Source organism: Chaetodon trifascialis, chromosome 22 (genome assembly GCF_039877785.1).
Source record: "Chaetodon trifascialis isolate fChaTrf1 chromosome 22, fChaTrf1.hap1, whole genome shotgun sequence".
Classification (NCBI taxonomy): domain Eukaryota; kingdom Metazoa; phylum Chordata; class Actinopteri; order Chaetodontiformes; family Chaetodontidae; genus Chaetodon; species Chaetodon trifascialis.
In genome coordinates, this window is record NC_092077.1 from 16,218,939 (window position 1) to 16,234,067 (window position 15,129).

Consider the following 15,129-nt stretch of genomic DNA (forward strand, 5'->3'; position numbering starts at 1 on the left):
GGCTGCCGTAGAAACTCTGTGGAAGAGGACCTGCTCTCTCTGTACATATGAAGAGTTCTAAGGTAACAAAAAAAAACAACCTTTTGTTTTCCTCTGGTTGTCAGACGGTTCAGTGCCACAGTGTGGTACTTGCCACAATAACACTGTTCTTCTTGGACATTAAAGTCCAGTTCGTGGCTGGGAAAAGAATTTGACCTTCCACGGCTCTCAACAATCTCATTTTTCAGAGTGCAATGTGGGCTGAACAATGCAGCAGGCAACAGGTGCCAAATAAACATCTAGCAAGTAGCTCACAACAATTAAAGGATCATTTTACTGAATTTTGTTGAGGGAAGGACATTTTTTTGACATTGTGTTTGGTCCTGATAGTTCCACTTCTGTTCTGCTCATGAGACCTGAGTTTCTGATGCAGTGGTCACACAATACTTTGTATGATTGGGAAAATTTTCTGCAGATAGTGCTGCATTTTCTGTATTAGAACTGACTGTCTCATTATAATGCTTATTTGAATCCAGGCATTCAGACAAATCTAGTGGGAGTCAAAGGCAGTCTGTGATTCATAATGGAACAGCTCGAGGCAGTAGATTGGTATGACAACACAGATTAGAGTGTGTCGTTTTTTTAACATTTGGGACGGAGTTGCTTAAGTTCACAAATACTGATTAGATCGCCCAAGGCTACGAAAACGCCAAGGGTAAAATTTGTCAAATGCCATGATGTCCCTTGTACTAGAAAATTACCCGTTATTCATCTGGTACTGGAGAACGGAGGAACGAGTGAGTCAGTGTCGCACAATAAATGGAGCATTAGCACAAGGAGTAATTCAGAGTAGATTAAGGCTTTTTTTCCCTCTCCAATAAATGGTGTTTCCAATAAGATGTATCATTTCAAAAACTGATGTAGTTCTTGGTTTACCACCAGGCAACTTTAAGGGTTATTTCAATTCACACCTAACCTGAGTTACAAATTAAGTTCAGGTGACAAACATTTTTTAGAGATATTTTTATTTATGTTTTTACAGACTTTTTGTCACAACAAAGTCAGCAAGAGCATCTTTTTTTTGTCCATTACACTGTAGTTATTCATTTTAAAGCAACCAAGAGAGACCAGCGACCGTTTCGTAGCGTAAAAGCAGAGGCAATTTCAACATGCAGCAAAACAGGCAGGGCTTCTAACCAAATCCAAGGCAAGGGGAATACTAACAGCCCCCACATCCAGTTTCAACTCTAACCCCCATTTACCCATCATTCAGAGCCCCCAGACCCGTCAATTACAAAATACACACAGAAGCTGCAACAAAAAGGGAATCTTTGCTCTGAAATCTCACTGCAGGGATGACAAAATGAACAAATTTCTAAAATTCCTTATTCTGCTATGTGCTGCTAACATTGCTTCGAAGGGGGATTCAGTAACAGATTATTAAAACTGCAACATTCAAGTCTTTCTAGTAGCCAGCATGGTGATTGGTCAAAGAGTACAGAATATCTTTTATGCATTACCAACGTAAAATTGGTCAAAAAACACCATCTGATATGTAAGTGATATGCCAAGTAGAAAAGGAAAATCTGACCTCTGGACCTCTCTCAACCGACGTTTCCAAAATTTCAAGATTGCAGGGACAGTTGGAGTCCATTAAAAAACAAATCAAGGTAGAGGAAGAGGCAACACACAATGAAAGATTCATATACTGAAATTTTACAACCTTTCTTTTCAATCTATCTATATAGTACAGTGTAATTACTGGTCATGAGATTAAGTCCTCACCATACAATACTTGTAAAAAAATGTGAACACACTATTGATCTATTACCATTTGATTCTTTTACAGTTTTAAGAGAGAATCGCATATGAAGTGTATATTTAAGTGCTAGGCTTTGCGTTTACATTAGTGAGTGATTTCTAGTTTGAGCAGTGTTCTAGGACCCAGGTGTGAGAGCCCTCCCCCAGTGTTTGGTCCCTAAGGGAGACGTATCTGACAGGTCCTTCTGTTAAATGGCTAGAAACAGAGGCCAAAGGAAGAGAAAACTATCTCAAAAACTTTGAGAAAGGAAGAAGGAGGGGGAAAAAAACAGGGTAAAGGAAAACCACCAGACAGACAAAATGACCCTCCAACAAACAGACAAAAGCAGTGTTGAGACAGAGGTTGATCAGGGTAAAAGGGGCAAGTCCATCTTCTGTCAGGGGACCACTGCATCCATCTGTCTGTCCGTTCACCCACCTGTCCAGCCACTTCCCACACTGTGGTGTCTCACTTGAGCAGAGCCTTTATGGCATCGCTCTCGACAGCTTCAAAGACAGTGCTGCCGTCCGGTACTTTCCGGTTTTTGTCAGCTCCCTGTGGAGGAGAGGGGACATGAATATTAAATATGCTTAGTAGGCACATTAAGCTCTCCTCACAGTATGATGCCAACTCCTCTTCATCGAGCCCAGGGTTAAGGTGAGAAGCAGAGACTTTAATCTATAGCCACTTTTCAAATGAAGCATCTTATGGCTGTCTGCCACTAAATAGAGCCAGGTAGATGACATGCAGAGGTTCAGATGGTCAACTCCAGAGCACCTGTTTCCAAGTCCAATCAAAAGCGTTCTACATGCTCATTGGCACCCATTCACTCTCTTATATGAACCATAACACTGCACTTTTTCAGAGAGATGGATGAAAGAAACCATCAATGAGACAGAGATAAAGCAGTTTGTGGAAGTCAGGATTTTAGCTCCCTATGGCCCAGGAACTACATTTAGACCCACTGCTCAGGTAAGGTTTCTGAGTTCCTGATATGGTTGCTAGGTCCCTGGCAAAGTTCCTGGGGTGAAAAAGGACTGTGCTGGGGTGGTCAATCATGTGCCATGGAGAGCTAACAGCCTGAAGAGTGCTTTGCTGTATATTGTACATGGCTTGGTCACCCCTTGATCTTACCTTTGTCTACAGGTAGAGCCTTCCATAAGTGCTAGCTGTCAGCTGCATATTAGGGCAAGTAGACATCAGCAGAGTACTTCCTCACTGTTTCAAGTCAGGCCATGCTCACTTTTTAGATTGGCAGCTCAGCTAGCGTATATCTAGCAACCAATTTTAGCATTTCTTTGTGGAAAACACTGTTCCAGTGAAGAGTTGCCCTTGTTTGTTATCAAACATCTATGGCAAAACTTCTGTCACTTAGATTTTCCTCTAACCCAGTTACTAATAACTTGTCTGTCAGCCTGTCTTTATCCAGACAGCACATGCAAAACAAAGTCACAGAGGCCGAGGCACACTGCATTTGAGATAACAGAAAGAACGTGAAGGAGATGGGAGTGGACGCAATCATTTCGGACAGAAAACAAATGTAAAAAAGAGAATGAGACAGGCAACGTGTTGAATGCACATGTAGTGACAAGAGATTCAATGGGCAATAGAGGAGTGGAGAGGCATGTTGTGAAGAGACGTCCCTTTGTTTGGCCTGCCAACTTTAGCCTCTTAGCAAAGGGCTTACAGAGCAAAGGCAGAGAGGGTCTATTGTTGCGTGGAGAAGCAAGCCATCAAACAATGTGACCCAGTTCAAGAGCCCAGCGATGTGAGGATGGTTGTCTGGGTGCATATTCCATGCCACAGGAGCAACAGAGTGCATCTTGAGCAAGGAAGATTTAACAGGGCTGGGAGGATGACCTGTCAGATGTGCATCTCTAATTGGGAAAAAGATGAAAGACCACGTAACAGAGGGCTTTTCCAATTCATAACATGCCTAACATTTCTAGGAAGTGTGCACCTGTCAACACTCCAATCACATAAAAGCCCTGCTGAGCAACATTTAAACTACGGTGGACCAAAGTCCCTTGTAGTAGTTTTTTTTGGTCAAGACCTGTAACTTCCTGGAGTGCCGGACCACATGTCCCGACAAATAATTGTAAATCATCTTGCATTAAACGTAAGTCCACCATAAAATCAGTCTTGACTTTTCTATTCACTGCATTGATAACAGATATGAAAACATGATGCGGTGTAGCATGGACTGAAATTCAGGAAATATGAGATTGGTGTGAAATGTGAGATTCACTTATGAAGGCTTTGGCGTCCAGGTCTTCAAACTTCAATACACAGAGGGTTCTCTTTCAGTGTAATTCATCTTGTCTGATGGACAACAGGCCAGATTCCTGTGGGAAAGACTGGATCCCTCTACTCCGATAACATTTTAATATTTTTATGACATGAACTGTTATCTTATCCATCTGCAATAACACTGCTTATCCAAAAAATAAATAGTGATAAGAACTGCCGTGTCACTTAAACTTTCCCAGTAGCTGCTGACAGATTCATATCAGGTACCTGGTAACCAATCACTGTGCTCTCCACTCCAGTGAGTTCAGGGGGTGAAGGAGAGGACGGAAAGACAGGAGGAAGCTTTCCTTCTCCCTCCCTCATTTCTCCAGCTCTGGGGAAGTCATTAGTTGCTGGTTCAAGACCATACCTAGTAACCGACTCTACAGGCCTCATTTAGATGGCAGGAAACAGCATTATGCCTTGACCTGAGCTCTTTCACCATCAATACTGCTCTTACCAGGGAACAAACAAGCCGTCTGACAAACACAATTATATACCTTCTGTATACCACCATATTTGAGGTAGAACAATCTCATAATGAGAACCACACACTTGTATTGCCCTGCACAGTATTCTAGAGGGCTTGCAGGATTGAGACTCCCTGTGGGTATTTATGGTACAGTTACAATAATAGCTCAGACCCATACTCCTTCCTGTTCTATGCCATTCCCAATGACCATCCAGCTCTGTGGCATACTCTTGACACCGCTTACATTAATGAGCTTTCCCCAACTTGAATAATGACCCCTCATGAACACCTCACTGTCCAAACATTATTCAGTCAAAGAGAAGCTACTGGCCAAGTGAGACACAGCCTAATGAATAAGAATAGACTCCCAGGGTGTCTACAGTCAAACTGAGATGCATCATCATCACCCTGGATTATGGAGCCATACAAAGCAGCACCAGGTCAGCAACGTTAATGCCACTGATCTGCCAAAGTGTCCATTAAGTTTTCATTTTGCCATGAGGGAATGGAATCCAAAGGTCTCCCGTGCATAAGTTTTCAAATTCTGGGCCAGAGTGTCACTCAAAATGTATTTTAAATGCAACGCTTAAATCAGATTATTGAGCTGCTGGCAGTCGCCAAACACTACCAATTTGTAAGAGGGCAAATTTTAGAGCATCCAGCAAAAAAATGGAAGATCAATACTTGTGTTGGAGCAAGCAGTGTCAGCTGGGTTGAAATAAATATATTTGGTATGGGTTAAGGAGCTGCACCAAACCCAAAGTTAGGAGAGGAAAAAAAACTGCAACAAGCAACGTAGGTGTTAAATGTTGATTGGAGTTTACATGGATTTTCAACAAAACGACTGAATCGCTCTGCAAAAAAGTCAAAGTCAGTCGTCAGGTGCATTGTCAGACTGGCCATTAGGAGTATCCAGAGATATCCCCGCGGGTTGGGTTGACAACAAATCACCAAATCACCAAATTACCAGTCAAATGTCTGAGTGTAGTGAGCCTCAAGGCACCGGCAGCAGAGAGGAGAGAGAGCAGCTGACTGAGCCCAGAGATACCAGTTCAACTCGTTAGTAGAGGCTACACAGCAGAAGCCATAATAAGGATCAGATAGGCACGGCTTGAGTTTGGCTGGCTGGCTGGCTATTTAGCTATATGGGGTGCCTTTTGTTGAAAGTAAATGTGTCCAACTTTTCATAAAGTGGATGCACTCGTCAATTTCACTTTTTTGTGAACCGACCAATCATGGCCTGGATGGAGGAGAACATTAACAGCTGCAGCAAATTGTCAACACGTTGAATTCATTGTCATGCATGAAAGGTTAGGAGTACTTTGCATTAACGAGAGCGTGAGAGAGAGTGTGAGTGTGAGTGTGTGTGTGTGATGTGAGGGAGACTTAAAAATGGACAACCATTAGTGAATAAATGCTAAACTAATACTTTTTTATGGGAAAAAATGATCTAATTTCACTCATCATTAGTAACACTCTCAGTGACCTCATCAAAGTGTACTCCAGTTTTTTTGCATCACATTAACCAGAAGGAGGAGAGATCTACAGAAGCAATACAAATATTTTAATATTTTACTAGTTTTTGTGTTTACAGGCATCTGTACCCATCCTGCTCCAAAAAAAAAAAAATAAATAAATAAATAAATTTACTACATCAAACTGGTGAAGCCCATTGGAAGATAGTGTCTACAAGCCTGTTTCACTTTAAAATTCTTACTTGTGGACTTCAGTGAGAAAAATAAAGGGCCAGCTCTACTTTGTATCAAGGACACACAAGAATAACAACACCTTACAGGGCTGATTTTAAAAGACAAGGCAACAATAGGAACAGACGTGGTAAAATAATACTGCATTTCTTCCTCATCAACACTCATGTGCAAGGATGTTTATGTTTGCCTCTGTGCCCTTTCGTTGTCGACTTAAAATTAACTGGTGAATCTCTGCAGGCTGTAGTCAGCACTCTCTGCCAGGATCTTACGGCTGGGTCACCTATTGGGGTTAAAATGGCCTTTCATAATTCATTGTCAACAACAGCACAGCACGCGGTCTGGGGGGCAGGGGTCGGCTCCCGTGATGCAACGGGGAACCGAGCCATTTTGTCTGCAAACACAAACACGTCCGACAGTTGAGCAGTCACAATTCAGTACTCTCTGTGGGCTCCTTTTATCCACTGCAATGTGCTGGCTGTGGTGCTACAGGTGTTGCCAGACAGAGTGGATATGCCGCAGCAGAGTCAATGGTGAGGCGGAGGGACAATCTATTCATCTCAGGTTAAGACACACGGTGAGTTTTCAGAGCTGCCAGGGGTTGATGTATTGAGATCTAGTCCCTGTGGTGACTGATGACCTTTTGGCTGAATCTGGTGGTAATCCTTGTTGGTGCTTAGCGGAGATGAGTACAGGGCCATGAGAGGAGCGAACCCGTGGGTTTCCACGTATCTTCGCCTTCCACCGTAATCCCTGTTCAGATGAGCTATGGCTGTCTGTCTTGTCTCGCATGATAACATAGACAAAGGCTTTTTAAGGTCCACCTAAGGGGCTTTCATTTCCAAAGCAGAGGTGGTACTTGCATAGCTGCCTATTTCCAATGAAGAAGAGCTACTGGCTTTCAGGGGAATGTACTGTGGCTGTAGATATATGACTGGTAGCAAGGGAAATAAAAGAAAGTGACTGCAGTCAACAACGAAGACCTTACTTTCAGTCAGTCTCCTGATATTGAAGTCCTATCACTGTTATGTGATATTAAAAACTCCTATGGACATAAAATGCATCATCGAGCAAACAGGTCAGATCTCATCTTGAACTACTGCATGTACTTCCTCCATTTCAGGAGACCGAGGCATCCCCAAAATCAGAAAACCAAGGAATCATTTTTACCATCTTGTTAGGACAATAATATAAGCCCATCATTGAATAAAATACTGACAACCAACAGTAGTTTTGCGTGAAGTAGAAGTTCAAATCACTGATCAATGATGTAACTTCCCATGCTTGCCAATGTTACGTTAGCAACTTTTACAGGAAAGAACTTACAGACCAGTAAACTGCTATTTTCTTCCTCTTGGCACAGGCTGCTTCTTTTGGTTCATCTTTGAGCCTACAGCACTGACGGCCAGCTGACAGCAGTAGCCAGCTGCCGGCCAGCTGCTGGCCGAATGCTTGCAAGGCTCTGCTGGCTTGTTGATGCGAGGGCCGGGGCGTGCGGCTGTGTTGATGAAAATGGGAGATTAATACAGCCGATGCCAACAGGAATAAGTAAGCAGTGGAGTACCTCGCAAGTGTCTCTCTAACCGAACACCAGTGTTTCCCACACATAGATTACGGTTTCCTCTTTTCAAATGTCTGCTTTAAAGTGTGGCTGAAACTGTGAAATGATTGAAAAGTCTGCCTGAATGGTGCATATGCAATTGTATAGAGTGCAAAAAAATGACTTCCCTAATCGGTAGTGCGACTTAGCTTGTGAATGCCCCCTCCCCTCTTCCCATTACTTTCGTTGAGCCAAGATGATGCCACCGTGAAACAACTCTGTAGAGGAGCTTTCATTTACCCTGCCTCATTTAGCCTGGCTGGCAGACAGCTGCTCACTCAGCCCCCATATATCCATCTCTCCTTCTCATATACACATATCGGTTTGCAGCAGACTTTGACTGTAAAGTGTGCGAGCCATCTACATGACATCATGCAGTCCAATAAGTTATAGGCCCTCTCTCATAGTGGTGCTGAACTTGCGCCGTTAAGCATCAAGCAATAGAGTAAAACTGGCCATCAATTTTTGTGTGTTATTCTAATGAAATGTTCGAGTGACAAATGACAGAGAGAAGACAGAGACAAAGAACTGAGGGAGGTACTGAAAGACAAGTAGTCATTGTAGCCCCCCCTCCCCCCCATTTGTTTGACATTCATTGTCTACAGGGCATCAATTCCACTGTGGTCTGGCTCATTTGGGTTGCAGTGAAACAGAACTCCACAAGCCAAGATGACAAGAGGATCTGTCATGTATATTTATATAAGAAGCGTGCGTGTTTCTCTGAGTCGAACATTCAGGTAAGATGTGCAAGAAGAGGCACTGACTTTGGAAAAGGAAGCTCCTCCATCTGCAACTGAGGCTTTTTATTTGACTGAGATGGAGCTGAACAAATCTGTTTCCCTCTGCTGGATGGCGCTGGTTGGATTGGACATTTATTATTGTTTGCATGTTATTGAGTTGCACTACTAGAGCCTATGCCAGCTGAGTCTGACTTGGTGTTGTCACTCTCCTCACAGCTGTGACTGCACATGCCCACGTGCATCTCTGACTGAGGTAGAATTTAAAACATCTCCAGAGTTAAAAGGGAGGCTGAGGTGGAAGGATGGGGCAGAAAGTTTAGATGGAGCAAAGGCCTGTGCACCTATGAATGCAGCTGCTTAAAAACACAAAACAAATGAACGGCAGCAATACAGTGTCTTGTTCTATGAACATTCCAGCACAGCCTCCACATGAATATGTTAAAGGGCCTTTTGTCCAATGAGTTACCTCATCAGCACTCACAGCTCACATGGAGCCTCTGACACATCAACATGCAGGGCGAAGGACACCAGGGCACTTCTGTGTGCAGATGCAGATGCGTTAGTTGAGCATGCTCAAATCAAAGTACCAACCTTTTCTAGCAGGACCTTGACACAGGAGACGTGATTCTCGAAACAGGCGAACATCAGTGGAGTGAGTCCGTGTTTGTCTGCAGCCTGTAGATGGAGTGGGGGGGGGCATGAGTGGGAGACAGAAAAAAATCGGAGAAAGACAGAATTTTTTGAGAAAAGCTTCATTTATCAGCAGATCATGGGCACGACTTCAATCCTTCACAAGGGCAAATTCATTTTGTTTTTTTATCAAAAATAAATAAAACTAACTCCTGCGAGAGAGAGGTTTTACTTGCCCCTTATCATGTCCACAAATTATACGAAGGCACACTGCACTTCAACACCACATTTATCTCCCATGTCTCAGGAGCTGAGCCAATTTCCAAAGGAAATTGAGAGTTTTGCAAACATTTTCAGGCTTGGGAGCAAAGACAAAAACTGTATATTGGTACAACTTTAAATGCTTGTGTCTGAAGGCCGGAGCTGTGGATGAGATGTTGAGTTGTTGTGGCCAATCTCAGGCGATGGGGTGAGATGCATCCTGCTAATGCAGCTGCTTTGAGCATCGCAAAGCACCACCGACACTCTGCTAGAGGTGCGGTGGTATTCAGAGATTCATGCTGCTTTGCACATAACATTCTGCTGGTTGTTGAACAGGCTTATCAGACCTTTAGAAAAAGCTGCAAATTGTAAAAGAAAGGCTCCCAAGTACAGATATCAATGCTGTTAGACGGATAAGTGCCCTTTTAGTGGATACAGATCAATATGCTACAACAACAACAAAATAGACTATTGAGTCTCAAGGGGCCAATCAGGCTAAATGTGAAGTCTGACAAGCTTAGACAATTGTTGAATGAGAGAATGGACACTGGCTGAAATAGCATATCATAAACTGGTTTTTACAGAGACTGCTTTAGTTCAGACAAACCGACAATCATCGTTAGAAATCAAGCAGTTTAACAATAGGCTTAAACTATGAAGGGAAGCAGACATATGCACTGTTATCTTTTGTGGCCATGGCAACCCAGGACATTAGGCAAATTAATGCAAATCCAATATGATGGGAACTGGTTGTGGTGGCTCTTACATTGACATCTGCTCCCCGAGAAATGAGGTACTCCACCACCTCTGTCTGACCAAAGTCTGCAGCTAAGTGCAGAGGCTTCCTCCCACCCTCCAGGGTCCGGTTTACATCTTCATCCTGGAAAGAGAAGGACAAGAGATTAACAGGGCTGAGGTAAACAAACTCAGGTCTGTCACAAGCCAACAATATGCATTAAAGGGAGATCCGAGGGCCCTTTTTACCTGAAACAGAAACTCGCTGTTGATACAAGCTCACAGTGAAATTCACTGACAAACAATCACACGCATCATCCTCTTCACTTCACTTCCCTGCTGTGGTGCTGTTACACCTCAGACTGTCAACATTGCAGCCAAGAGAAAAGACAGACACACTCAACACCCCTCCTCGTTCCCTTACCACACGAACCACACACACAGCTTAGTGCGTGCCAGGTGGCCCTCAAGTGACAATATCTAACGGAAGACTGATCAGTCACAGCTGGTGCTGTCAGATCTCATTTTTCCCAAAAAACCATGATTAACTAATTGACCGCATAAAGATGACGGCAAGTGGGGCAAAAGAGGTTCATTTGCTCAGAAAACAGGCCTCTGAAACAGAATAGACCTTAAGAATTTGTTAAAAGGCCCAGGAACATCGAGGTATATCCTGTTACACAAGACCCTCGTATGAAAACACCTGATCTGGTGAGAAGAGAGCTAGCTTGGTTATCTGATTCCCCTGAGGCGACTCGAGCAAATCTATTCAGCCAAGACGCAAATCAAAGGAGGGAACAGGAAAATAGCAGAACTGGGAGATATGGTGTATTTTTAATATCACATTGACACTATCAGATATCAGCTATACTTCTGGTTACCATAATATAATGATACAACTAAAATATTGTCCTTTCAATGTCCTAATTCCTACATTACAGTTAAATGATACAATGAACTTATCTGTTTTGAATAAAAACTAACGGCTGAATTACTCCACCTGCTGCAGAACTATAAATCAAATCTTTTTTTGCAGCAGACATTTGGATCTGTGATGGTGAGAAAAGTGCAGGTGTTGCTAACATTATTATTTTTGCCTATATTCCATTCCAGCAGTGTGCAAGCTCTCTGATTCTGGTACTGTGGATGTTGGTTCATATGCATGGCTACAAGACACTTAAATGAAACTTGGGCATCATTCATGTTATGAATGTGCTCTGAGTTTCTAATTTTGATACAAGCCTTATTATACACATTCTCTATTTAACCATAAACAAGTCTTTGTTTTATCTCTTTCCATTTCCCCTTTACCATGTTTCTCATTTCTGTTTCCCTAATTCAGCACCAGCATCATCATCATCATCTACTTCAGCACTGCCTGCCTCCGACTGCCACTTGCTCACTCACCTTTAACACAAACTCGACTGAAGGTTCAGTAAAACACACTGAAGACAATTCTTTATTTCACAACCAACCCACTGAATCCATTAGCAATGACGGATACTGAACTTCAACCTCTTCTAATAGTGTTTAAATTTTACCTTCAATGGCTGCAACTCCAGTGGCTGACAAAATGGAAATAGTTTCATTTCCACTGCAGAAAAGGGATGAGACACTGCAGTTATTTACATCCAGACCCAATGTAGACACTGAAATGACTTACAGTAAGACCATCAGAAGTGAAGAGACACTCCTTGTGGATGGAAAATTCATCCCTCTTAATGGAAGACTCAAGTGCAACGGTTTAAAATTGAGCAACTATCAAATGGGCTTAAGATTCATTCACATTAGTGTGTAAACCAGATAAGATTAAAGCCTTCCAAAGGTCTGTGTGTCAAGCAACATTCAATATGAAAGTGTCACCAATAGTATCCTATCAGCTTTTATGTCACTTGAACGTTTCAACGACATGTTACTGATATCTCCAAGTTGTAAAAACATTCATATGTAAAGGGGGAGTCTTTGACTTTATTGGATAAAAAACATAAATGGTTTACATACACTGAGCATGCAGGTGAAGAATTGAGCAACGGATTGTACTGAAGTTTTTAATCTTGATACTGTGACAAGTGGTCAATATTAAAATCCATAGAAGGCCTTCAATGGGTATGGGTGTGCTATTGAAGAGGCAGATTTTAGGCATCAAACACATTATCGGAGAGACTAGTGACTACTGGCGAGTAGGTTTACTACAGTATAGTAACTTATGAGCACAGTTGAGGAGTCCAGTATGGAAGTAAAACTGTACAGCTGTTTTTTTTTTTTTTTTTTAACTATAAAGAAACATCAAGTCATCGTTTACCATACCTTGAGATGGGACTGTTTAGAAAAGTAAAAATGGCCTCCTCCATAGAAGCGAGGCCACAAGCTTTTAGTCTTTTTCTACAGAAAAAAAAGGACACTTGCAGCTCAGCAGTGAAATCAGTGCGTCCCAGCAGTTTGAGAGTTTTCCATCAGTCTCTTCCAAACAGACAATGCTGGCTACGATAGAGTGGAGAGTGCCGTCGGATTTGCTGTAGCCGGGCCTCCATCTCCTTTGCTACAGCTGAGACCCCCGCCCACCAGCGATAGCTAAACACTGCTGGAGCCCGGGCCCGTGTGGTGGTATTTTCGCTAGCAATTAGCTAAACCTAGCTATCTCACAGCACGTTAAAAGAGACCCATTCTACAGACAATGAAAAGCATTATCCAATAAGGCACATACTGTAAACACCTATTGTCATTGGTGCTGTTGCCAGTACAATGGACATAACGGTGGCTGTTAGCTGGCTATCAACAATGTGTACCACGGAGGAGCGGATGCAGTTGTTGGATAGCTTACCAACAGGTTGCTTTCTGCGGAAAGTGGCTCCTATAGCGTTTGCTAGCCGAGCTAAAGGTGTTCCAAAGTTAAAGCCAAATCCACCACGTTCACGATACAACGGTAGTTAATGACTATAGCTATACAGCAGAAACCATGACAGTTAACAAAACACTGAGCCATTCCCTATTCTCTAGATAAGGGTAGCACTGTATGTTGCTAACTATGCTAACTTGGCACCCAGACTTATGTGTTAAGTCCAGACTTGAATGTGTCACACCTACCACGAAATGTTTTGAAACGAATTCATGCTAACTCACGGCTCCATATGTTGCAGATAATGTTACAAACTCCGATGGCATGCTAATGTTAAATTTCCTAACTTAACGTTACTCAACTACAGCTACCATTATCTAGGTGGCTAGCTACCTAGCTAGCCAGCCTGTTCGCTAACTGCCGTTAATTACGTCGAGTGAGCGGTCAATTGTCAGAAAATTGTTGCACACGACTTAATGAAAATCAGTCACATCACCGTTGTCTTACCTGTACCAGCCTAGCTTTGACTTCATCCAGGTCCCCGGTCGTCAATGCCCACATCAGTTCTTTATCTCCCATCTTCCTGTGTATGCTCCGGGTGTTGCTCCTTTCCTGATGTGCAGCAGGGCAGTTGTCAAGTTGAATGCTAGTGCGTTAAAAGTTAGCTAGCAAGAGCTGGGAAACTCTTCCTGTCGTGGCAATGAGTACGGTCGTAGAACTCGACTGAATAAAATGTCGTTTTAATGCGTAAGAAAGCAGTTTGAGTTGAAAAAGACGTGTAATGCGGACCCGTCAATGAATGACAGGTAAAAAACAGACTCAAAAGAAGTTCCGAAAAGCAAAATCGCAGAGAGGGATCCGCCTTTCTGCTAGCCAGAAGTGTTTCCGCTACCGTTACCCGGAAGTTAACATTTAAGGGGAAAGTCTCATGTTGCGTTTAAGTGTTAATTTCTAAATGAGACTCGCCTTTTCACAAATTCTCAATGCAAAGCACACCCTACAGGATCTAATACATTCCGTGCGTGCTCTTAATAGGAATTATATTTGTATTATTTCTAACCTTGAAACACATGCATTTAATGACTGATGACTAATTGCTGACAGCTTCGACGTTAGTGCTGAAGTATAAGTGCGGAAATTTCGTTCCTCAAATGGGTTGTGTCCGCATGTTTGGATATCATGGAAAACGCAATGATAAATCCTTTCTATTCGCTCACAGTTAGTCCTCAGCTCCAATGTCCGATGCGCACACAGAAAAACAGGAGAAACTTTTTTTTTTTCTTAATCTCTTTTCGTGTTCTTTACTATGCATTGTGCAGGAAGATAACAACACACGGTAGACATAAAACAGAGAATTCAATACAATCAGGGGTAAACGCATTATAGGGGAAAATAAAATAAAATCAATGGCCTACATTAAAACGATAAAATAACACTAGACTCATTACATAAAGCTATATTGCTGACAGGGTTTATTTTTCAAACGACAGTGGCATAATACATATAACAATAACAGAATTCATTATTGGAATTCTAATTATCATCATTTACAAGAATGAGCCTGTAAATACATATAAATGAAGTAAATTGTGCAGGACAAATTTGGATTTTAATGGAATTTAAATCCATTAAACTTAGATTCTTGATCAGATTCCTAGATCTTATTTTAAAGTTCTATTGCTGTCATGTCAATCTAAAACCATGTAATTTAAAATCTAAAGGAGCAAAACAACTGAGAGACCTGTTAAACCCATTCGATGATTAGTTCATCATTAAGGTTCAAATTTGCACGCATCAAATCTTTTATTTGCAAACCGGATTTAAATTGCTGTGGCAGCCCAACCTGCTCTAACAAGTTCAGTCTGGGAAACCAAAGCATTCAATGCAGCACTTGTTGGAAGCAATCTACACTTTCAGGGCCACCTCCATTGCCATCCAGCATTTGAAGAGCTGCTCAATCAGTCCCCGATAAAGAGAGGATCAGCTGCAGGGCGATGACAGGCCAAGACGGGGAGGGGGAAACAACCATTACTTTACCTTGATCTGTAAAGGATCAAGGGCAGAGCACCAAATCCAAATC

At 42.3% G+C, this 15,129-nt stretch overlaps 1 protein-coding gene across 1 annotated transcript; it reads right to left on the reverse strand.

Moving 5' to 3' along the window:
• Nucleotides 1-993: 993 nt before the first annotated feature.
• On the reverse strand, nt 994-13,945 carry mtpn (myotrophin). The gene is made up of 4 exons (XM_070992435.1): nt 13,557-13,945; nt 10,245-10,358; nt 9,179-9,262; nt 994-2,335 (listed from the first exon to the last, which is right to left on the reverse strand). The coding sequence occupies exons 1-4, from the start codon at nt 13,626-13,628 to the stop codon at nt 2,249-2,251; spliced, it is 357 nt and encodes a 118-aa protein (XP_070848536.1). The 5' UTR covers nt 13,629-13,945; the 3' UTR covers nt 994-2,248.
• Between the last annotated feature and the right edge of the window lie 1,184 nt (nt 13,946-15,129).

What these genes read in the sequence shown, in the direction of transcription:
- mtpn (XM_070992435.1), bottom strand. Translation starts at nt 13,628, where the DNA reads ATGGGAGATAAAGAACTGATGTGGGCATTGACGACCGGGGACCTGGAT. An exon ending in TCAAAGCTAGGCTGGTACAG is followed by an intron (nt 10,359 to 13,556) that starts GTAAGACAACGG and finishes TTCTCTTTCCAG; the next exon opens with GATGAAGATGTAAACCGGAC. An exon ending in TCAAGGTCCTGCTAGAAAAG is followed by an intron (nt 2,336 to 9,178) that starts GTTGGTACTTTG and finishes TCTCCTCCACAG; the next exon opens with GGAGCTGACAAAAACCGGAA.